The sequence below is a fragment of the Notamacropus eugenii genome, chromosome 7 (assembly GCF_028372415.1).
Source record: "Notamacropus eugenii isolate mMacEug1 chromosome 7, mMacEug1.pri_v2, whole genome shotgun sequence".
Lineage (NCBI taxonomy): Eukaryota > Metazoa > Chordata > Mammalia > Diprotodontia > Macropodidae > Notamacropus > Notamacropus eugenii.
In genome coordinates this window covers 1,958,481-1,981,861 of record NC_092878.1, presented here as the reverse complement: position 1 = coordinate 1,981,861, position 23,381 = coordinate 1,958,481, and the positions used below count along the sequence as shown (strand labels likewise).

General features: G+C 41.2%; 1 protein-coding gene and 1 long non-coding RNA gene across 3 annotated transcripts in view; one reads left to right on the top strand and one right to left on the bottom strand.

Annotated features, from left to right (window-relative positions):
- TNFAIP8L3 (TNF alpha induced protein 8 like 3) overlaps window positions 1-3,341 on the bottom strand; it is a 29,459-nt gene extending 26,118 nt beyond the window's left edge. The window contains exon 1 of the mRNA XM_072624936.1: window positions 2,806-3,341. Coding sequence (XP_072481037.1) covers window positions 2,806-2,857 — 52 coding nt within the window. The 5' untranslated portion in view covers window positions 2,858-3,341. The remainder of the gene's footprint in view (window positions 1-2,805) is intronic.
- A 5,982-nt stretch (window positions 3,342-9,323) lies between these two features.
- LOC140513370 (uncharacterized) overlaps window positions 9,324-23,381 on the top strand; it is a 51,949-nt gene continuing 37,891 nt past the window's right edge. For both annotated transcript variants that reach the window (XR_011970149.1, XR_011970150.1), the window contains exons 1-2: window positions 9,324-12,772; window positions 14,978-15,044. This is a non-coding gene — a long non-coding RNA (uncharacterized lncRNA). The remainder of the gene's footprint in view (window positions 12,773-14,977; window positions 15,045-23,381) is intronic.

Sequence of the window (23,381 nt, the reverse complement as noted above, 5' to 3'; positions counted from 1 at the left end):
TGGAGGCAGGATTTAAACCCAGTACTTGCTTCCAAGGTCCTTTCTGCTCAGTATACTCCAATGTCTATCATTCAGAGGGGCCAGTACATTTTCATTATGCAACATCTATGTGCTGGGCACTAAGCTACCTGATGAGGATACAGAGCCTCCAGGAATGAGATTTACAATCAAGCTACAGGATGACTGAAATTTTGTCACAGGATACTTTAAGGACTGGGGATAGTTAACCAGAGGAAGAGACAACTTGGGGGGAGATATGATTTACCATATTCACAAATATGTGAAGGGATATCATGTGAAATAAGAATTAGATTGTTTTTTTTTTTAATGACTCCAAAGGATCAGTGGGCAAAAGTTGCCAGGAGGCAATTTTTTTACTCAGTATACAAAAAAAAAAAAAAAGAAAGAAATTATTAGAACTGTCCAAAAGTGGAGTAGGCTGCTTTAGGAGGGAGTTAGTTCCTTGCCACTGGTGGATAACCATTTATTTGTCAGGGATGTTATACAGGTGAGTCATGTAGTAGTTAAATGAGATGACATCTGAGGTACCTTTAAACTCTTAGATTCCATGATATACTTGTTTCACTTATGAGATAAAGTATATTTTCCATGACTGTAGACAATTCAAGCAAAAAATTTATATGATTGACAGAAGAAATGTAACTCATACCCAAATGAGTTTGCTAATTAATGGCTGGTAGCTTTTCAGGGTCCTCTTGACATAATTATTATTCATAGATACACACAAGCAGTCCTGCTTTAGTGAGAAGGGGGCAGTAGGGGCTAAAGACACAGGGAGTGGATACTTCAGATCTGCTGCTTTTGCTCATCTAAGAAGATTCAGACTACTTTAGACTACCACTCCCTCCTTCCCTTTCCAATCCCTTTATCTTTCTCTCCCCTCCTTTTTAATTTTCTGACCCTCTCCCCTTTCTTCTTCTTCCCCTACCTCTTCTCCCGCCAAACAGCCACAGTATTAAATGGAAAGGACTTCAGCAACGCTGTCAGGGTTTGGTGATGAAGTCAAAGGATTGTTGAGCTGGGTGGGACCTTCGACACCACCTGATCATCCCGCCCCCCTTCTACGGAAGCTCAGAGATGTGAGGTCACACAAATAGTAGGAACAGAGGTGGAATTCAAACCCAGGTCCTGACTCCAAATACAGTGGTTTTTTCCACTTTTCCTTTGGTTGGAAGAACATTCTAGGAGTTGTCCTTTCTCTCTCATTTCTCTACCTCCTCCCAAATCCTTAAAATACATACACCCTCTAATATATTACGTAGATATATCCAAATATAAGGCGTGACTATGAAGTAATGAGATCAATTCTTTAAAAGAAATATGAAGATGGGTCTCAATTTCTGGTCATGCCTCAGAGATGTACAGATATGCATGTACAGGAGCACAAATATAGACCAAATACATAAACAAGTAGCACTCAGAGATACCAGGGAAATCCTGCTCCGTTCCACCTGTCACATGTGTGGGGACTAGGGCCACTCTAGGAGGTTGTCAGTCTTCTGGTTTATACGTTTGGACCCTAGTTTAACTTTAGTTTGTACCAACCCAGGACTCTGTGTCTATAACAGGAAGGACCTGCCACAGTACAGGAGTCTGCCTTCTGTGGGAGTGAGAGTTTAAGGCTTTGTGTTGGGAGTAGTTTTTGGCTACTCCAGGTCCACTGGCACGGATCCTCTGGTTTCCTGAGACTCCTTCCTGACAGACATCAATTAGAACAACTGGAGGCTGGGCTTCTGGAAGCCTCCAATTTTTCTATTCCCTGCCTTTCGTCCCCAGGACTGAATATCTCTACATATATCTTCACAGATCCTCACACTCAGAAGACTACGTGGGAAGGCTAGGTGAGAGAGATCATGATTTGGTGAGTTAGAGCGTCGGTGAACGGTCATGGAGATAGGAAGATTCAGAGGGGCTTGATTTAAAAGAGTAAGTTGATGTTTGGATGGTAACGACTGTGGGTGGGCAGGAGAGGGTGAATGGTCGGCAGATCACCAGAGGATGCCGGTTACTTCCTAATTCTTCCAGTTCAGAACCTTGGGAGGGGTGAAGGGGTGGATGACAATCCATCCTCAGCCTTTACATCAGTCAGCCAATGTTAAAAAAGCCGCCGGTCTGTTCCCCTTCCCTCGCCCCCACAGTGCACACCTCTCTCTCCACGTCTTCGTCTCCCCCGAGAGAGCTCCCTTACACCTTCTGCCCCACCTTGAAGCTTTGGGATATACCCAGGCTCAGAACTATGGGGGAAATATAATTTGTAGCCAGCAGAATAGACAAGCTCGTCACTTTCCCCGGAACTGCTCTCCACTCCACCTTGATCTTTGCTGATTTCAGACCTGAGTCACTTGCGGTACCTCCCAGCCCTTCTGTCTCCGGGCTCCTAGGGAGCTGCCCAAGGGCCGAAGGCAGATTCACAGGGCAGAGATTTTGCAATGCTTCCTGCGGCACCCTACGAGGACTCTCCGAACATCCCCCACCCTCCTGCTTCCAGGACACGACTTGGGGAATCCCTAGCCCCGTGCACACCTCTCCACACTGGCACCCCTGACACATTCCGCAACTAAAGAAGTTGATTGGGAGCCAGGAAGGATGAAAACCCGCACACGCGCGCACACACACGCACACACACACGCAACCAGCTGCTTAAAAAATTGTATCTTACACAACTAATTCCTTCTTGTGCGAGCCAGTCTTGCCGGAGAGATCCCTGCGATTTCTCTCCCCGCCTCCTTCCCCCTGCTTCCTACCCCTTCCTCCCCTGAGCAGCCCCGGCTGCTCCGGGCTTACCTGCCGCGGAGACGGGCTCGCCCTCGCTCAGCTCCCCGGAATCCGAATCCATGCTGCGGGCCGCTCGCCCTCCGGTACCGGTCCGCCCTGCCCACCGTCTGGCTGGCTGCGGGCGTCCCGGGGAGGAGGAGACGGCGGAGGCAGAGGCGGAGGCGGCAGCGCCTGCGGCTTAGGAGGGGAGCGGCCCCGGAATGGAAGGGAGCGCAGGGCTGGGGCTCCCCGGCTCCCCGGAGCGGAGCTGCGCACTGCACGGCACTGCCCGGCACTGCCCGGCACTGCCCGGCAGGCTGGAGCGGCGCTGAGCAGCTCTGGGGCGGTCTGTGCCAGCTAAAGAGCGCGGGGCGGAGAGCTGGGACGCAACAGGAAAGAGAGAAAGGGAGGTGATGGGGGGCGGGGGGAGGTTGGGGCTCGGGGGATGATGGGGGGGTGCGGGGGAGGCGGGGAGGAGGGAGCAGCCTTCTTTGAAGCCTGTTGCCAGACTTCCATTAAATACCCCAGAGGCGCTGCCCTCCTCCTGGGCCCCTCCTCGCGCCTGCCCGCTGCTTCAGCCGAAGTTGCTGCCTGGCTCCTGCCGAAACCGCCGCTTCCCTATTTCGGAGCCAGGTCGCTAAGAGGCTCTTACGGAAAATACACTTCTCCCTCCGGCCCGTCTCATCCCCTCCTCCCCGCCTCATCCCCTCCTCCCCTTCTCCCAGGGAGAGATCAGTGGGCCTGGGAATAGCCGGGTGAATGGGGCGGTTAAGCCGGCGGTGTGGATGCCAGGCTTCTCACTGCTTTCCGAAGTGGAAGCAGATGGAGTAACTTAACAGCTCCTGGCCCCGAGCTGGACGTGGAAAGAGTAGTTCCTTTTACCTGGAGACAAAAGTTGATCAAGACAGCTCCTGATTTTGCGAATAAATGATTAATGCAGTCAGTTGTATGTTCTAAAAGCTTGGCTGTCTTTTTTTCCCCTCCTCAACCAATAAAAAGGGAGAGGGGGTAAGGGAGAGAATTCCAGCTTCGGGGGAAGATCAGTGAAAACGAAGGTCAATGAAAACGACCAGTTAGGAGGTGGACTGTCTTGTGGGAGGGAACAACAAGGATGTATTCGTTATGAAACGCTTGCTGTGTACCAGACGTTGTCCTAGACCCTAGAGATACAAAGGTGACAACGAAACAGTCCCTGACCTCTAGAAGCTTACAGGATCACATTTAGGCCTGGAAGGAAACTTAGAGATTGTCAAGTCTGACCCCCTCATTTTAGGAATGAGGAAAGTAAGGCTCAGAGAAGTTAAGTGACTTATCCAGGGTCACTGCTACTAAGTATCGGAGGGAAGTCTTTCTGACTAAATCTAGTTCCATATCCGCTATGCTGTTAAAAAAAAACAAAACATACTATGTGTCCACTGTGGTATGCTCAGGGTATGCAAAGATGAAAGAAAAGGTTCCTCCTCTCAGAGAACTTCCATTCTCCTGAATTATTCAATTTGATTCAATTCAACAAATATTTAAGGGCACCGACGGCATTTTATTTACATAAACCAGAGGTTTTCCCTACCATCTAAACACAAGTCCAGACTTAAGTGTACTCTTTTCTTGGTTACTCTGTGTTGATAGAGAGAGAGGTTTGCTTTTTGGAAGGTTCTTCTTATAGAATATTTCCATAAGTGTGAATCATATTGGTTCTTTAACCCAAACACATCTATTTTGCAAGAGTTGATGTCAGAATCGGTAAAAAAAAATTTGCTGATTGCTTAGAGCCTGAAAATGGCTAATGGCTGTCAGTGTGCTTAGGGATGCAAACTAAATTGTTTATTGACCTTAGCAAAAAAGTAATTAGAAAATGGAAACGTGTAATACACCCCAAAGCCAAACAAATGACTTTTTTCATTTCCCTCTTTCAAATGATCTGCACCATTTCTTCTCAATCTGTGGGGATAAATCCTGCCTCAGACACCTAATAGCTGTGTGATGCTGGACATTCCCTTTAATCCCTCTCAGCCTTGGTTTCCTTATCTGTAAAATGATAATAACACCACCTGCCTCACAGGATAGTTGTGAAGACTGAATGATGGAAAAGTACCTCTGAGTTGGAATCCAGCCTCTGGAACTTTCTAAATGTGTGCAAGTCACTTAACCTCTGTTTCCTCCACAAAACATCGACATAATTAGCACCACTTCAGAAGATGTGTTAAGATCAAATGAGATAATATTTGCAAAGCACTTAGCACAGTACCCGCCACATATTAGGGACTCAGTAAATACTTATTCCCTTCCCTTGTAAAATACTTTGCAAACAAAGCATTACAAAAATGCTAGTTGTCATCATCATCACCATCATCATCACCATCATCACCATCATCACCATCACCACCATCACCACCATCATCATCATCATCATCATCATCACCACCATCATCACCATCATTCACATCATCATCACCACCATCATCACCATCATCACCATCATCACCACCACCATCACCATCATCACCACCATCATCATCATCACCATCATTATCTATACTCTAGGATTTTAGAATTGAAAGCAGTTTTTCTGGGTTTAGTCCAGGGATGGAACCTTCAGTCTCAAGGCCTTGTGCTTTCTACATCCTTGGGTTCAGCCTTTTGACTGAGTCCAAGCTTTACAGAACTAATCCTTTCTTTAAGGGAATTTGTTTTGTGAAGTTTGGATTCAGTCAAAGGGCCGCACCTGAGGACCTAGATGGCCACGTGTGGCCTGGAGGCCACAGGTCCCCCAGCCCTTCTTATCTCCTGCTGAAATCCCCTCTAAAACCTTCCCAACTCTGACTCATCCTGTATTTGAACATTTACAATGACAGAGGCATCATTGCCTCACCAGGCCCCTCAGTCCATCCTTGGACAGCTCCAGTTATTAGAAAGTTCTTCCATTATTTAAGGAAGTTTGCCTCCCTGAAACTTCCGCTAGGCTTTTCCTGCTCCCTTTCCCCTCATTAAAACTCACATGACCTCAAGGTCTTGCTGTGAAACTTCCTAGGAAACTTAACAAACAAATCCTCAATATGGTGGTACTGGATGATGAAGACATAAGGTATTGCCAGTACAGCTAAAATAAGTGCTTTTGAAAGTCTTCAATGCTTTGAGCCACACAATTTCAATCACTGTGACAGCTTGGATGGGAAGCTTTTAGGTGTCCCTCAAATCTCATCACTCTGCCAGGCCTCAGGCAAGAGTAATTTTTCAGAAGTGACTGTATCTGAAAAGAGTTAGGAGAGGTAAAGTAGGGAACTAAGATGGGGTGATCAGTTTTGCCCAGGGCTCTGAAATTTGAGGCTGCTTATAGCCCTCCTGCAGGGTAGCATCCACTGAATTTAACATTCAATTAGTCTGAAGAGTTCAGATAGGAAGCTCTCAGCTGTATTGCTTTGTCTCACTCCCCATTTTCAGTCTGGCTGTGTCACCGTGCCTCTCCCTTGGTGCATGGCATCCTGGAGTCTTGTCTTCCAACAACTAAGTTTGTTCATTTGAGGGAACGTTCCGTTTGCCAAAATTACTGGTTAAAGTCTCTGTGAGGTGAACAGTCAACTGATTGGAATTTGTTTTCCATCCATCAGTCTGTCAATAAATACTTATTAAGCAACCGCCATATGCTAGGCACTACGATAAGTGCTGGGGGTAACAGAAGCAGAAGACATCCCCAAATCTGATAATAACGATAGTTATCATTTATTATAGAATTTTATATATAGTTTATCTTTTATTATATATATTACAGCATTTTAAAGTTGACAGAGTGCTTTACAAATATTATCTCATTTGTGCCTCCACTGTACAGTAAAGCAGATATTTATATACTTTGGAGGTATATTATGGCCTTTCAGCTACAAACACCCCCTTACCCCCCCCCCCCCCAACCATTAGTGAATGTCTCATTATTTTTGGTTAGCTCTGGTTTACCCCCTCTCTACTATGTTTCACTCTCTCCTTGCTTCTCTCTCCCCCCACCTCCCATCTCCATGCCTAGGAAGCTGCCTGGTCCTCCTGTATACCAGAATCCTGTTAATCCTACTCTGGAAAGGGTGTGTCATTCTCTTTCCCAATGACTTCATTCACCATCCTTCCAAAGGAAAATAGCCCTCTCAGGCTCCTGCTGCTAATAAAGTGGCCTTCCCCATTAGAAAGAAGTTCCTTTAGAGGAGGCACCATGCTTTGCATATTATAAACACATAATAAATGCTTTTTCATTCAGTTATTCAATTTTTACAAGTAAAGAAGCTAAAGCTCTGATAATCCAAAGTCACAAAGCCAACAAAGCGTTTGAACCCAGATTGTTTTGCTTATGGCCTTCTGGATACCTTGGCAACACATGGGACTTCCAGCTTCAATAACTACACACATATAGAGTGCATTATTCAGTCAATAAGCATTGTTGCTTAGTGGTAAGCACTGGGAATGACAGACAAATACTTTTCAGTTTGCAAAGCACTTTTTCCTAGTGTTTTCTCCAATATTTGACAGCACACAAAACATTCTTTCATCATTGAGACCCTGTTTCCTAAACTTTTGTGGACATGGTTGCATTTCAGAAAGGGACTGACGGGTGTAGGAGATTCAGAAATGCCACAGAGACATTAATTCAAAATGTAGCAGTGAATGAGCCAATGGGGAACCAGATTTATTGGAACTCATAGCCAGGTAAAGAAAATAATAGGAGAGCACATTTGGAGAAACAACAATCAATCAATCCTTGTATATTTACTGAGCACCTCTTATGATGTAAGGCCCTGGGCTAGGCACTGTGGGACATGGCTAAGGGGCCTTGAAAAATCTATTAAGTGGGTTGTTAGCTAATTTAAGTAAAAAATTTCCCCTCTCTCCCCAATTTGTAAATGTCATAATGACTAATTTCAGGATAGCAGTATAGTTGCATAATGGGCAACAGAATATGAAGCTGAATAATAAAGCCAAATAAGGCTTTTGTTAGTTTCCTATGTGACACTCACAGTCCATTGTCATGAGAGAGCGAGGCAAAAAGGAAATAGTCATTGGCATGTGTATATGTGTTTCAATTATGTAAAGGGATGAGGAACATTAGGGGAAAATACCTTATCAGTTATCTTCACCATGGAAAAATCTGTGTGCAAGAAGGAAGTTCCTAAAATAGTATCCAAGAATCACTGGACGAGATAACAGCCAACATCCTTCTGAAAAATACTCAAGCTCAGGTGGTAAGATCTCTTTAGATCCTTACAATCAAATATCAGGAGGTAAATTTTAATGTTTAAAATATTTTTATTTATCCTTTAAATATTTCTCAATTACATTTAACATTTTTTTAGCACTCACTTTAAAAAAATTGGTGTTCCAAATTCCTCACTTCTTGAGAAGTGAGCAATATGAGATTTATTATACATATGAAATCGTGCAGAACATATTGTTATATTAGCTTTGTTGCAAAAGAAGCATACATACACATAAAAAAAGAAAAATAAAGAAAGTGAAAAAAGTCTGCTTCAATCCTCATTCAAGAGTTCATCAGTTCTCTCTCTGGAAGTGGATAGCATTTTTCATCAAAAGCCTTTTGAAATTGTCTTGGATCATCGTATTGATCAGAGTAACTAAGTCTTTCAATTTCATCATCATTACAGTATTGTTGTTACTTTGTACAATATTCTTCTGGTTCTGCTCATTTAATTTTATATCAGTTCATATAAGTCTTCCCAGGTTTTTCTGAGACCACCCCCCTTGTCGTCTTATAGCACAGTAGTAATTCCATCACAATCTAAACTTCAACTTCTTCAGCTCTTCCCCAGTTGATGGGCATTCCCTCAATTTCCGATTCTTTGTCTGGGTCAAAGTGTATGCACAGTTCTATAGCCCTTGGAGCATAGTTCCAAATTATTCTCCAGAATGGTCGCATCATTTCACAATTCCACCGAGAGAAGCACATGGACTTTTAAATATTACTGTTGATTTTTTTTTTACTTGACTAAATAATATTTTAAAGGAACATAGCAGCTAAGCAAGAGAAATATATCTTTTGTATTTTTGTAATCATATTTTTTGCAAGTGTATCTGTGTTTAGAAACACAAATAATAAACAAGAGCCATTCCTTCTAATATAGTCATATTTAGTTCATCCAAACCATCTCCATTTTTCACTAGTTCTCTCTCTCACTTACTGGATAGAAAGATGGTTATGAGTCAGCATCAGTTTCAGAAGTTGTATATGTAAAAGTGAGAGATTTCTTTTCTCTCTTTTACAATTGTTCTGTTCCTCAGGTTCATAAGCCCTAGAGAGAGGATCTGTCCACCAGATGGAGGGCAGCTTATTGAACGTAGAGGACAGAGTATGGGTTTTTGAGTTAGAAGGCCTGGTTTACAATCCTGTCTCTGACGCTTAATTCACATACAACATTAAGGAAGTCATTTGACATCCCTAACTTTCAGTTTCTTCATTTGTAAAAGGAGGGGTTTGGATTAGAAGTCCCTTCTAGTTTCAGACCTATGCTCTGCACTGTGGAGATAGTGCTAAGTACTTTACAAATATTATCACTTGATCCTCTCAATAATCCTGAGTGGTATGTACTATTATTGTCCTCCTTTTATAGATGAAGAAACTGAGGCAGACAGAGGTCGAGTGACTTGCCCAGGGTCTCACAGCTAGCAAGTGTATCTCAAGACAGATTTGAACTCAGGTTTTCCTAACTTCAGGTTCAGTGCTAGGGTAAAGTGGCAGTCCAAGAAGAAGCTGGTTTAGAAGAAGCTGGTTTAGTTGGGACAGTCTCTGTTTTTAACCTATTAATGGGTAGCTTTCTTTGTTTCTACCTTGACTACCTTGACAAAACTGTCTCTGTTTCTGTTCCAGATTCAAGCCTCTGAAAGTAGCTGAAGAAAAACTGGGAAGCATGGTTTTTTGCATAGTTACAACATTTCTCCACTTTAATTGGCTATATGTTGATTCCAAAAGGATAATAGTATCCAGGAGACAGTCTTGGAGACAGGGCACAGAGATGGGTCCTCCCTCCCTCTCTTTTCTTAGGGAACATGTTGCTTAATGTGATAGAAAAAAATTGAGTTCATTCTTTCTTCTCTGGAGAAAGCCAAGAAAAGGATTAATATCCAACAAGGTCATTGTTACATAAGTGAAGACATTTATGTTAATGATAGGTTTTTCAAGAACAAGCCCTATTTTCTGACCCAGTAGTCAGGGAGGGGGCTTACATAAATTAACAGAGGAGAAGGATACAAATTTATATGACCCTTTTGAGAACTCTATGTTCCAGTCAAACTTAACTTTCTGCTAACTGTTTCTCATGTTCTTAACATTCCATTTCCTGCCTCCGTGGATTCACACAAGTTGGCTTCCATGTTTATAGTACCTACCCTTCTCAACTCCACCTCTCAGAACCGTTGTCTTACTTCAAGCCTGAGCTCAGCTGTTCTCTCTCCTGTCAAACTTCCCCAGATTCCTCAGTTGTTAGTGATTTCTAACCTCAATTCTCCCTCCAGTACCACCATACTATCTGTATATGTATACACCAGTAGAAAGGAAGCTTCTTGAGGGCAGGTACTGCCTCGTTTTTTTCTTTGTACTTTCAGTGCCTAGCACAATGCCTTGCATGTAACAGGTGCTGAATAGATGTTTGCTAAACTGAATGGATGGAAACCTCCCAGTATACTTCCTGACATCCTGCTCAATATCATCATTCTCAGTAGGGTAAGAAGCAATAGGGTTGTATCCCCCAGCCCCAAAAGTCAGTAGACTCTTCTAGAGACTGACAGCTTCCTAAGTGGATGATACAGTTAAATTAGCTCTAAAAACAGTGGGCCAAAGATGCTGTCCAGCCCATGTACAATCCTGGCCAGTCTTGCTAAAGGGTTACGTCTTGCTTCGGAAGCACTCATGTTGGTTCAAAAGTCATACAAAGGAACTGTTGTTAGAGGGCTGAGTACCGCTTAACTGAGAGAGTACCCACTGTATGTTTTCTGGCCTGACTACATCCTTTTTGCCTTCTGCAAACTGGTTGTGCATGATTGACGCAACCCCCAAAGAAGCACACTTTATCCCTTGGTGGATAGTACGATATTCCTCTCTTATATGTTGATATGGACCGTTCTGTTTGAAATTTCTAAAAGGCAATTTGTCATGCAAGACTAGAGGTCAGAAGAGAAGGATGGGCTGGATAAATAGATCTGAGAATCATTTACATAGAGACGACAATTGAACCCATGGGAGCTGATGAGATCACCAAGGTGGGATAGAATGAGAAGAGAAGAGATGAGGGCCCATGATAAACCCTTAGGTTTAAACTAAATCTTTGGTTAGTGGGTGGAACCTGGAAGAAGATCCAGAAAAGGAAGCTGAGAAGGAGCAGTCAGACAAGTAGGAGGAGGACAAGGAGAAAAGTTTCACAAAAACCTAAAGAGGAGAGTGTCCAGGAGAAGAGGGTGACTGATAGTGTCAAGGCAACAGAGAAGTCTAGAAGAATCAGCACCAAAAAGAGACCATTAGAATTGAAATGAAGAGATCGTTGGTAGCTTTGGGGCTATATTTATATACTCTCTAAGACTTTAAGTTGTAGACCTAGTGCCTATTGGTAAAGGGAATTTCTTCATCAAGAGTTCCTTTATCAATGGATCAAAGGCCCAGTCTAAATGCATACATATATGTGTGTACATATGGCATTCTATAAATGCTAGAATTATTAACTTTATTCTTAATCCTATTAAAAACAGTCTGGTTGGATTGTCATAATTTGTTCATGGTGAACCCATTGAAGACAATAGATCACTGTCTGGATCTGGACAGCATTCTCAGGATTCAAGGTCAAAACCCTGGATAAGGAGATCACCCTGAGGAGCAAAGCTGAGGCCCTGTAGCAGCGAAGATTTGAGGAACTAGAGACCTTGACTGGAAAGTGTGATGATGACTTGAGGAGCGCCAAGGCAAACTCTCAGAGCTTGTTGTCTCATTTGGGCACCACAACAATGCTGTAGCATGGGCACTTAAAGCATTACACTAGATTATCTATATCCTCATCAGAGAGTAACAACATTTCTCTTAGAGTTCGTAACTTGTGGTCTGTGAATTTGTTGTGTAAATATTTTGATAACTGTATTTCACTGTAATTGATTTCCCTTTTATTCCAACGTGTTTTATTTCATGAATTTAAAAACATTATTCTGAGAAGTGGACCCACAGGCTTGAACAGACTGCTAAAGGGGTCCACGACACAAACATGGTTAAGACTCCTGGCCTAAAGACCTACATGTACAAAAATCTTTTTTTATGGTGTCAAAGAATTGGAAATTGAGGGGATGCCCATCCACTGGGGAATGGCTGAACAAGTTGTGGTATATTAATATAATGGCATACTGTTGTGCTATAAGAAATGATGAGCAGGCAGATTTCAGAAAAACCTAGAAGACTTGCATGAACTGATGAGTGAAATGAGCAGAACCAGGAGAACATTGTACACAGTCACAGAGACACTGTGTGATGACCAGCTATGCTAGACTTAGCTCGTAGCAATACCATGATCCAAGACAATTCCAAAAGACTCACAATGGAAAATGCTATCCACATCCAGAGAAAGAACTATGGAGTCTGAATGCAGATCAAAGTATACTTTTTTCCTTTGTTTTTTCATGGTTTTTACCTTTTCTTCGATTTTTTTTTCACAACATGACAAATGTGGAAATAGGTTTAACATGATTGCATGTTCAATCACATTGCTTGCCGTGCTGAGGAAAGGTGAGGGTGAGGGAGAAAAATTTGGAACTCAAAATCTTATAAAAGTGAATGTTGAAAACTATCTTTACATGTAATTGGAAAAAAGAAATACTGTTTACAAAAAAGACTCCTGTCCTATCTTGATTTCAGCAATGTGTGACAAAGTCATTATCTATAATATTCTTATTGACAAGATGGCAAAATGTGGACTGCACTGGGTGACCATACTTTTTGGGTGGATTATACTTGGATGAAGAACCACACTAGAAGGTTAGTATTAATGGAGATGAATGGAATGAGAGAAAGGGGACAAGCATTTATCAAGCACATGCCATGTGCCCACTTACATAATATAAATTATACAAATATTTTGTGAATATTATCCTTCCAAATGTTTCGTTCAATAATGGTCAGTTAACCTGGAGGCCAAGTCTTTTGGAGTACTATAGGGTTCTGTCTTCAGCTTTGTTAACGTTCAACATTTTTATACCTGACTTGAATGAAGAACTTTGATGGCATTCTTACCAAATTTGCCAATGATACAAATCAGGAATTATAATAACAAACAACTGTTAGGTACCATAAGGCATTCAGCTTCCTTTTTTGTGTTGTCTTCAAATATCTTAAGATATAATAAATGGTGCCTTAAAGTTTGCAAAATATTTTACATTCATTTTCTCATCTGATCCTCACAACAGTCTTGTGGGGTATTATCATACCCATTTAATAGTGGCAATGGAGATAGGTTAGATAACTTGCTCAGGCTCACACAATAAGGAAGCTTCTGAGGCAGAATTTGAACATAGGAATTTCTGACTGAGGGCTCCAGCTCCTATGTCATCTAGCACTGAATGTGATAAATTACAAAGATCAAGAGATAAAACTGTCTTGATGTGCTAGAGTACCGTGCTGAAATGAACACAATGAAATTTGTCAGGGACAAATGCACAGTGCAGATTGTGATGATACATGCACAGGGTATGGATGCAATGATTTAGCAGCAGTTCAAGTATGGAAAACTTGGGAGTTTTAGCTGAATAAAAGTGTTTAATATGGGCTAATAGGTTGATTCAGTTGCTAAAAAACTCTAATAGATTAATGTAAATATAGTGACAAGCAACAGTCCCCACTGTGATAGCTAGACAATGTTTAAGATATTAAGGCTATTGGTGGTACAACTGATAGAATGTGGGATTTAGAGTCAGGAAGATCTGAGTTCACATATGGTCTCAGACACTAGCTTGGGTGACCCTGGGCAATTCACTTAACCACTCTCTACCTCAGTTTCCCCATTTGTAAATTGGCAATAATAGCACCTGTCTCCCAGGGTTGTTATGAGGATCAAATGAGATTATAATTATAAAGCACTTTGTAAATTCTAAAGCATTATCTAGCTGCTAGTGGCTATTATTATTACTGTTATTTTATTGTGTTCAGTTTTAAGGGGATGGGTATTACAAACTAGAGTTTATTTTGGACAGGGCAACTAGGATGATGAGGTATTAGGAAACCAGTACATAGGAGAAAACAGCCCAAGGAGAGATATGAGAAGCATATTCACGTATTTAAAAGACTGACACATAGAAAAGAATCACTTTATTGGGGATTGGCCTTAAGAGAAGAATCTTGGTGTGTGTGTGTGTGTGTGTGTGTGTGTGTGTGTGTGTGTGTTTGTGTATGTGTGTGTGTGTGTGTGTGTGTGAGCCCATGCCCCAGGTGCTATAGTAGCATGTACTCAGGAAAATATCCCTTTTGTTTTTCCCTCCATTGATCCTTTTATACAGTCCACTTTACTATTTTTCTTCTCTTGTGTTCCCAGTGAACCTTGTATGAATATACATTCTTAATATATGTTTGTCTTATTCACTCTGTTAAATGAGGAGGTAAAAGGGATGCTGGTTTAAAAACCCAAGGATGCAGGGGGATTTTTTTTTTTAAATTCAATTTAATGTTTTTCAGTGAACAAAAATTTATTTTATCTCCCTCCCACTCAGAAAATAAAAGAAAAAACTCATAACAAACGTTTTGTCACAAGTTACAAAATAATCATATTCCTTAACCCAATAATCCCATCATTGATAAAATATTGGAGAGTATTAGGAAAAAGAAATGTCATAGTGTTACCTGGGCTTGTCTGGGCATGCCCAGATCCCCACACATGGAGATGCCCTAAGAGGGCTTACTTTGCTGTGCCCGATCTCTTAACATGAGGGCACTCTTCTTCCCCTACCACGTAGGTGAGGGGTGTGGGTTAGGTTCCTTTAATTGGCTGTGTAATTGTAGCAGGCAAGACTGAGACAATCACTCTGCCTCTTTTCCTGCTATACTCAGAGGGTGGAGATCCCAGTTCACCCACGGCATGGCCACCATATACTAAATCGGTGAATGGGGATGGACTTCTTCCCTCTGTTGGCTCTGAGAAATGGGACTGGGGGTGTGTTTATTTCTGTTCTGTTTTATTTGTCTCTCTCTCAGTTTCAGGTGCAAACTCCACTGGACCTGAGGCTGAGCCATGACAAGGACCTTGAGATGAGGATAGCAGGTGGGACGGTGAAGTCAGTAAATCTAGTATGGAAGCCCAGAGAAGCCAGGGTGCTTGGGACTGGGAAGTGGCAGGATGGGGATGGGGTTGTAGTTGGACCTGGTATTGTACTCTGTAGGAACCGGGCTAACCTATGAACCTAATTCCCTCCTCCTTCCTAGAGACTGAGGTGGTGTAAGGGGAGAGGGGCACTGTACTTCCCAGGTATTAGGGCAGTAAGTCTGAATATATGTGATTATGTACCTTTTGGAATAAGTATTCATTGTAAAAGCCACTTCAGCTGTTAGTGGCTAAATGGAACTGAGGTGTGGGGGTGAGGAGGGGAGGGTCCACCCTCTATTATTGGGTGAGTACCATCAGTGAAATCTGGAGCCATTTGCAGAGAACTTAGACCTCCCTACTCTCCTTAAGGATAAATAAAAACTCTGGAGGAGGGGTGAAATGTGACACATCTGGCCTTCAGACAGTGGGGCCGGGATAGTCTGTGTTATACATATGTACATTTTACATATACATATGTGCATATCTGTGTTCAAAGAATACTTTGTACAGATTAAATGGAACAGAGCTCCCCTGTAAATGATGAGGTTCCCTATAGAGTCCTGTTTGCAGATGACATTATGCCGATTGTATCAAGTCCCAGAATACTGTATGAACTCCTCAAGGGGATCCATGGCCTAAAATTCACACAGAAAAACTAAATGGATGAAGACTATTGTCTCGATTATAGAATGTAATAAGTTAGGCAGAACATTGAATTAGTTAATTAGAACAAATCTCATGGATAGGTATCACAGACAGATGAGCTGGGCTCAGAATTAATGAGATTAGACTATGTTGCACTTAGGAAATTATGCGATATGTTCAGTGATTCAAACTTGTTGCCACAGAAATCCCTCAAATCTCCCCCCCCCTTTATTATACATAGATATTTTTCTGATTGTATTATACGTCTATAGACCATGAAAGAAAACATGGTCTCCAAAGAATGCACACTGAAAGTGATCTAAAGGGCAATGGAGTGGCATAGAGTAGGTCTGGGGAATCTAAAGCATGTATACAAATAGTGACTTCTACACCCAAAAAACCCCACAAAAGGCAGGGGTGTGCTGGACCTAGCATATACCGTTAGTGAGAAATGATTGTTAAATTTTCAGTGTGAGAATTTATAACTTAGAAATTAAAAAACAACCCAAATCAGGGCTTGCTTTATTGTTTTGTTGATTGTCTAGACTTAAGAAATGTAATAATGCAGATTAAACTTAAAAGTATGTCTTTTTGGGGGGAGAGTTGATTGTTAAGTACAGCTCTGATAAAGGATATCATCAAAGAAATACATGCTTGTAAAAGGAGGCTAGAAGAGCATGTAGCATGAGTGAAGGACAAACAGTTCCTGACCATGGCAGTGGAATCCAATGATGCATTAAAAAACCTCCAGGTGGAACTCCAGCATGTAGGGAAGGTCATCTGTGAGGAAGATTTGGTCCTTCCCTCTTATCTAGATCATCAGAGGAAACAATGAAAACTATGTGTGACTAAAGGGAGAAAAGCACTTCCAAGTCTCTAATGATATTATAAAGTAACAATTATCAAAACTGCTTGATACTGGTTACAAAATAAAGAAGTAAGTCATTGGACTAGACGAGTCAAAAAAGATCCAGAAATAATAGATAATTCTGAAGACACAAATTAACTGAGGAAGAAAGAAATTAGTGCTTGATGAAAATTGCTAGGAAAACTGGAAAGTAGTCTGATGAAAATTAGATTGAGGCCACTGTATACCACAATAAACTCAAAATAAATATATGACCTGAATGTATGGTGAAGGAAAGACTTCTTAATCAAACAAGGAACAGAGGTGATCACAAAAGATTAAACAGATAATTTTAAGTATATGAAATTTGAAAAGCTTTTGCACCAACAAAATTGGTACAACCAGGACAAGAAAGGAAGTGGTCTACTGGGGAGAAAATACCTAATATCACTGATAGCAGTCTTCAAACCCAGGTTTCAGTGCGTCTAAGACCAAAAGCCATACTCCACAAGATACTTTGGTAAAAAGTAATTGAAAAACTAATAACAACTGTATGAAAGAATGCTTCAAATAATTCATAGTAAGAAAAAACAAATCAAAACAACTCCGAAGTTTCACTTCACAGCCAATAAATTGGCAAAGATGAAAAATGATGGGATTAGTCAGCGTTGGAAGGGTTGTTGGAAAACATGCCCACAAATGTTCTATTGGTGGAACTCTGAACTGGTCCAACCATTTTGGATAGCATTTCTAAATAATGCTAAGAAGGTGACTAGAATGTTCGTATCCTTTGACCCAGAGATCCTGCTCCTAGCCCAATACCCCAAGGAAGTACAACATAAAAAAAAATGTCTCATACACATGGAAGTATCTGTGACAGCAGCTTTTATAGTAGCAAAGAACTACAAAAAAGTAGTTATTTATCTCTCGAGGAGTGGCATAATAAATGGTGACATGAATATAATGGAATGGGATTGCTCTATAAGAAATGAATAAGATGGTTATGAAGAAGTATGGAATGAATATTTATAGACTTTTGCTTTTTTAAGCTCAATTTTGATTTAATATTTTTATTCTGAACTTAGCAAACACCAAATAAAGCAAGCATTTCCTTATTCAAAGTAGAACAGAAAAACAAGATTTTACTTACAGATTTATACTATGTCATTAGTATAGCTTGGTTATTCTTTTAAGTATATAATACATTCAGTATTTAACTTTCAAAGCTGTCCTATTTGCCTGTGTTTCCTTCTGGACTTCCTTCTGTTCTCTTCTCCGTGTTTCAAAATGTTTAAATGGCCTTATTTTAGGGAGGGGGCAACCCTATAGCTCTTCCCTTCGTCCAGTTTTCTTCTCCCACTGAAAAAAGATTAAACACCTTTGTAGCAAATATGCATAGTGAACCTGAGACAACATTTCACGCTTGGCACATTCTGCACCTTGAATTTGTCACTGCCTTGTCAAGGGTAAGAGGAACTTCCTCATCGGCCCTCTGGAATCATGGGTGGTCACTCACTCACTGATCAGAATTCGGAACTCTTTCATAGTTGTTTGTCTTTGCAACGTGGCTATTAGAGTATGAATTTTCTTTCTGGTTCTGCCCACTTCAATCTTCATCAGTTCACACATCTTCTTAGGTTGGTCTGAAACCATTCCTTTATTTCTTACAGCACAATCATATTCTATTTTATATTCCATGTATATATATTTTATACATATAGTGTGTATATATGTAGTGTGTGTACGCACACGTGCACACACACGCACACACGCACACACACACACACACACACACACACACACACACACCCCACACACTTACCCAGAGTAATCATTTCTAGCCATTTCCCAATTGTTGGACATCTCCTTCATTTCCAGAGCATTGCTCTAACAAAAGTTGCCTCTATAAATATTTTTGTTCATGTCGGACCTTTCTCTCTTTGATCTCTTTGGTATAGGATGCATATGAACTGAGGCAAATGAAATAAGCAGAATTAGGAAAACAATATACACAGTGATTCCAACAACATAAATGGAGATGACAACAAGACAATTGAAACTGAATGCGTTGGAAGGTTTGACCTCAAATAAGAGAGGAATAGGTGGAAGGCAGAAGACTCTGGATCTCCTACGGGCACTGCACATGCCAGATTTTTTGAAGTGTTGGCTAGTTTTGCTGAACTATTTTCCCCACTTCCTCTTTTTAAAATTCTTATGTAGTGATGGCTGGCCTCAAAATGTAGCATGGGGATATTGTGTGACTCAAAGGGAGGCAGAATGGTCATTTCTAGCCTCTTCTCCTCCCCTGCCCCCCCCCCCCCCCCAGCTTCTCCAAGGAAGACTTTAATTCTTGCCAGGAAGGAAAACAGAAAGCCACTCTGCTCTCCTTAGAGGGCAGGGTATAGAGCTAGAATTATATCTATCTGCTCACTTAAATATTATAAGTCTAGGAGTTACAGTTTTCAGGTTCATGCTAAACTTCTGACTGGTTTCATTATTTGGGGGAAGGACAACTGAAGCTTTGTATCTAAGACTTGATTCCCCTCCCACCAGATAGCACATCCACAGTGAACACCCTCAGGAAGCAGCAAAGAAACCAATTTTTGCAAATCGCAGCAAAACAGAAATCAGAGAAAGTGTACCTAGAAGAATATATACTAGATAATCCAGAGTATAGGAGCTCTCCCATTGGGAGCGAAGTAATTCAGCTCAACCAAGAGAGTCACCTGTGGTTAGGGGCGTGATGGAGACTGCCAACTCCTTTCATGTCACCTTCTTCCCAGTCTTTTCCATCAGTAACCTGAAGAGGCCTTATCATTTTCCATTTTCTCTCTCAAAACCAGAAGGGGGAAGTGCCCAAAGCAACCGTAGAACCCTAAGAGACTCAAATGGTTGACAAAAAACCGACAAACTTTCCCTTTCCAGTCCTAGCCAACTTTACCCTGCTCTCACACAGGTGTAGGCATTGGTCTCCATCAATGAGGAGACAGTCCCATCACAGTGGGCTTTGGGACTTGGGTTATACTTTATCATAAAGGATGGCTCTCTGGGAGGGGGAGGAGGGATGTATTTGTAATGTAGTTGATGTGAAAACAAAATATTTTAGGAGTTCTTTTTGGTTAAAAAGAGATCATTGGTAACTTTGGAGAGCAGTTTTCAGCTGAGGTCAGAAGCCAGACTGTAAGATGATAAGCGAGAGAATAGAAAGTAAATACAATGAGTGAAGACAGATTTTTCTAGGAGTTTGGCAACAAGGAAGGAGAGATATACAATGATAGTTTAAGGAGATGGTAGGGCCGAATGAGGACTTAAAAAACTTTTTAAGGAATGGAGAGATGCAGGCACATTTGTAGCTGACAGAGACTAGCCTGTAGATAGACAGGTGATTGAGAGAGAGGGTGTGATTATGGGGGAAACCTGCTAAAAGAGAAGAAAAGGATTGAGGTCAAGGGTACAAAGAGAGAGGCTGGCCTTAATGAGGCAAAGGCCCCTTCATTAGAGACTGAAGTCAAGGAAGAGAATAGGAAGTTATACCAAGGGGTTCTGAGACACAGAGAAAGAGCTAAGAGGATCTCACAGGTGAGTGGGCTCTATTTTCTTTCCTTCATCCTTTCTTCCTGCCTCCCTCCCTTCCTTCCTTCTCTCCTTCCTTCCTTCCTTCCTTCCTTCCTTCCTTCCTTCCTTCCTTCCTGCCTCCCTCCCTTCCTTCCTTCTCTCCTTCCTTCCTTCCTTCCTTCCTTCCTTCCTTCCTTCCTTCCTTCCTTCCTTCCTTCCTTCCTTCCTCCCTCCCTCTCTTCCTTCCTTCCTTCCTTCCTTCCTTCCTTCCTTCCTTCCTTCCTTCCTTCCTTCCTTCCTTCCTTCCTTCCTTCCGTCTCTCCTTTCTATTTTCTTAGAAAAGTATGAGGTGAAATCCTCTGAGAAGGTAGGAGGAAAGGGTAGCGTGGGAGATTTGAGGAGAGAAGAGAGGGTTTGGATCAGAGATCTAGAAAGACCTATATAGAATAATGTGAAGTAGAGAAAACATCAAAACACCATACACTCTGACTATATATAAAAGTTAATATATACATACATATATACATAAATAGGGATGAACAGACAAAAATATAGCTAAATGAGACAGAGGGCGTAACTAACAAGTTATTATGCACATTTTATATGTTAAAATTTATATATTCAAATATATTATTGCAAACTGGTTTTGTTGGTGTTCAAATTCACAATAAATCACAAAAGAGAAGAAAGTTGCTTCTTACTGAAGGACCCCAGCTGAGCACATCCCACCCTCTTCTTAGATCAGAGCTCATCCACAGAGCTGGCTGGCCTGGACCTCTCTTGTAGAGCAGAGGCCTATGCTGAGTACCTTAGTACAGAGCCGTGGATTTTCTTGAGGCATTTTATCAGAGTATCCTTCCCTAACCTCCGAAATCCCAATAATTCTTAAGAAGACTTTCTCAAGGCCCCAAACCTCAAATTTATTTCAGGTCAATCTATCATTTTGATATTATTTCAGAGGGGAATTTCCACCTTCTCTAACACAAAAGCTATTGCTTTCCAATCAAATTTGTAGCCGACGTTCAACCCTTTTTCACTGACTAAAATCTACATGCTCCCTGATCCTTGACTTTATTCAGATCCCTTTTTGAAACTTTCACTGCAAAATACTGCTTGTGTTTAAGTGAGTCTGATAGGGTGATCTCTTGGCTTTTCCAAAAGAAGACACCTTGTCATCATATTTCCTTTCAGCAGAATTGCACTCTTTGATCCTTCCAGGTTCTCAGTTGCTCCCTTCCAATTTGGATTGTTGCTATTTCATAATTACCAAGAATCCCAGTCCCCTATACATTCTTTAATCCAATCCTTTCATTTTCTGTAATAACTTTCCAGACCATGGCCCAAGTTGTTTTGGGGTTCTCTTCCCATTATATTGAAGTTCGGGGTATCTACCTTGTCTCCCAATACAGATATTATTGTGGGAAATTATGATGTGCACGAAAGTGGAAAGATCCTGACAGGGAAAGAAAGTGACCTTAGGAATCAGAAATAACCTTTCCTATTGTCATCACACTCAGCCCACTAGGTATTGAAATGGGGTCCCCATTATATCTCCCTCGGGCCTTAAAAAGTCCTGTTCTTTTGTTTTGGATCTGTGATTTTGTGACTAGAGGGAACTCATAGCTAAGGAAACCCTCTACAAAAGTCAACTCTTTCTTTGCAACTCGTAGTCCTAGATCACTGAGAAATTAATCGACTTGACCAGGATCACGTAGCATGTTTCAAGGGCAGGATCTGATCCTGAGACATTGTGTGTTTGAGGTTGGCTCTCATCCACTGCACCAAGCTGCCTCTCACTAAATCCTGCTTTTTAAAATTCTCTGTCACTGTCTGTGACACTCATATTCTCCCAGTCCTTCAAATTCACAGTCTTGGAATGATTTTTTACTTGTCTCTACTTTCCTTCCCTATCCACTTAATCATCAAGTCCTACTAATTCTTTTTCTCCAGCATCTCTTGGTTTTCCTCTTCCTTTCCATATCCACAACCATAATCCTGGCCTAGGTTTTCATTACTGTGAATCTAGATTATTGCGACAAGTTCTGCTGAGCTTGTCTTTTTACCACAAATCTCTTTCCAATTTCAGCCCATCTTTTACCCACAGCTGTTAGTGAAATCTTCCTGAAATATTTTTAACATGATATTATTTCTCCTGGAAACCTACATTAGCTTCCTATAGCTTATCATAGTAATGATAAACAGAGAAAGTGTGTGGTATTGTGGAGAATCACTGGATCAAGAGTCAGAAGATCTAGTTTCTAGTATTAGCCTTGCCATTAATCTGCTGTGTGTAATCTTGGACCAATTGCTTCAGTCATTCATAAAATAAGAGAGTTGAAGTAAATGATCCCTAAGGTGTTTTCTGCTTCCAAACTCATTAGCCAGGAATCTAATGTTTTCTATCAATTGTCTATACTCCAAGCTTTACAATTGCAGTGCTTAATAGCTAACATGGATCTTTTTATGGATTCATGCCAGTTGCCTTACTTTTCTTACATATCTGGATCTTTGCTTTTTTTAAAAAGTGATTTTATTCTCACTCCTTCTTCCTGAACTATCTTCTCCATTACAGAAATTTATATCCTTTAATTCTTCCTTTAAAAACATTTAAAAATTATATATTTATCTGTCTATCTATATATGTATGTATGTATGCATGTGTGTGTAAGTAGTAGTAATAGTAGTAGTAGTAGTAGTAGTAGTAGCAGTAGCACCTAGGTGGCATGCCTTCTACTTACATGTGGGACCTCCAGACAAGGCTATTTCAGGTTCAGGGCATTCTGTGAGCCCACATCCACTCCAAACCATAACTCACAAGCCCCCACTGATGTGTTTATTTTTCAGACTGACAACACAAATGCCAGATGTGTAGTCTTCATGAAGCACTGCTTCTTTCTGGTCTTGTAAGACTTTCTTACTAAGGTGGAAAGGCTAAGAACATGGACTTAGCAGTGGAATCTATGTCTATCATCAGAGCCTCAACCTAACTGGGTCTGGCTACCAATGATAATTTTTTTGGCTACAGCTGTTTTCAAAGAATGTCTACCACCAATATACATACACATGTGTGTAAGCACATATGTATATATAGATGCATGCATACACACATGTGTGTGCATAGTTATATGTACACATGTTTATATGTGTATGTGCACACATACATGTGTGTGTTAGCAGAGAGTATGTACAGCAACAAAATCATGAGGCCTTAAAGTCTTAAAAGATGAACTTAATATCTATCAATAAAA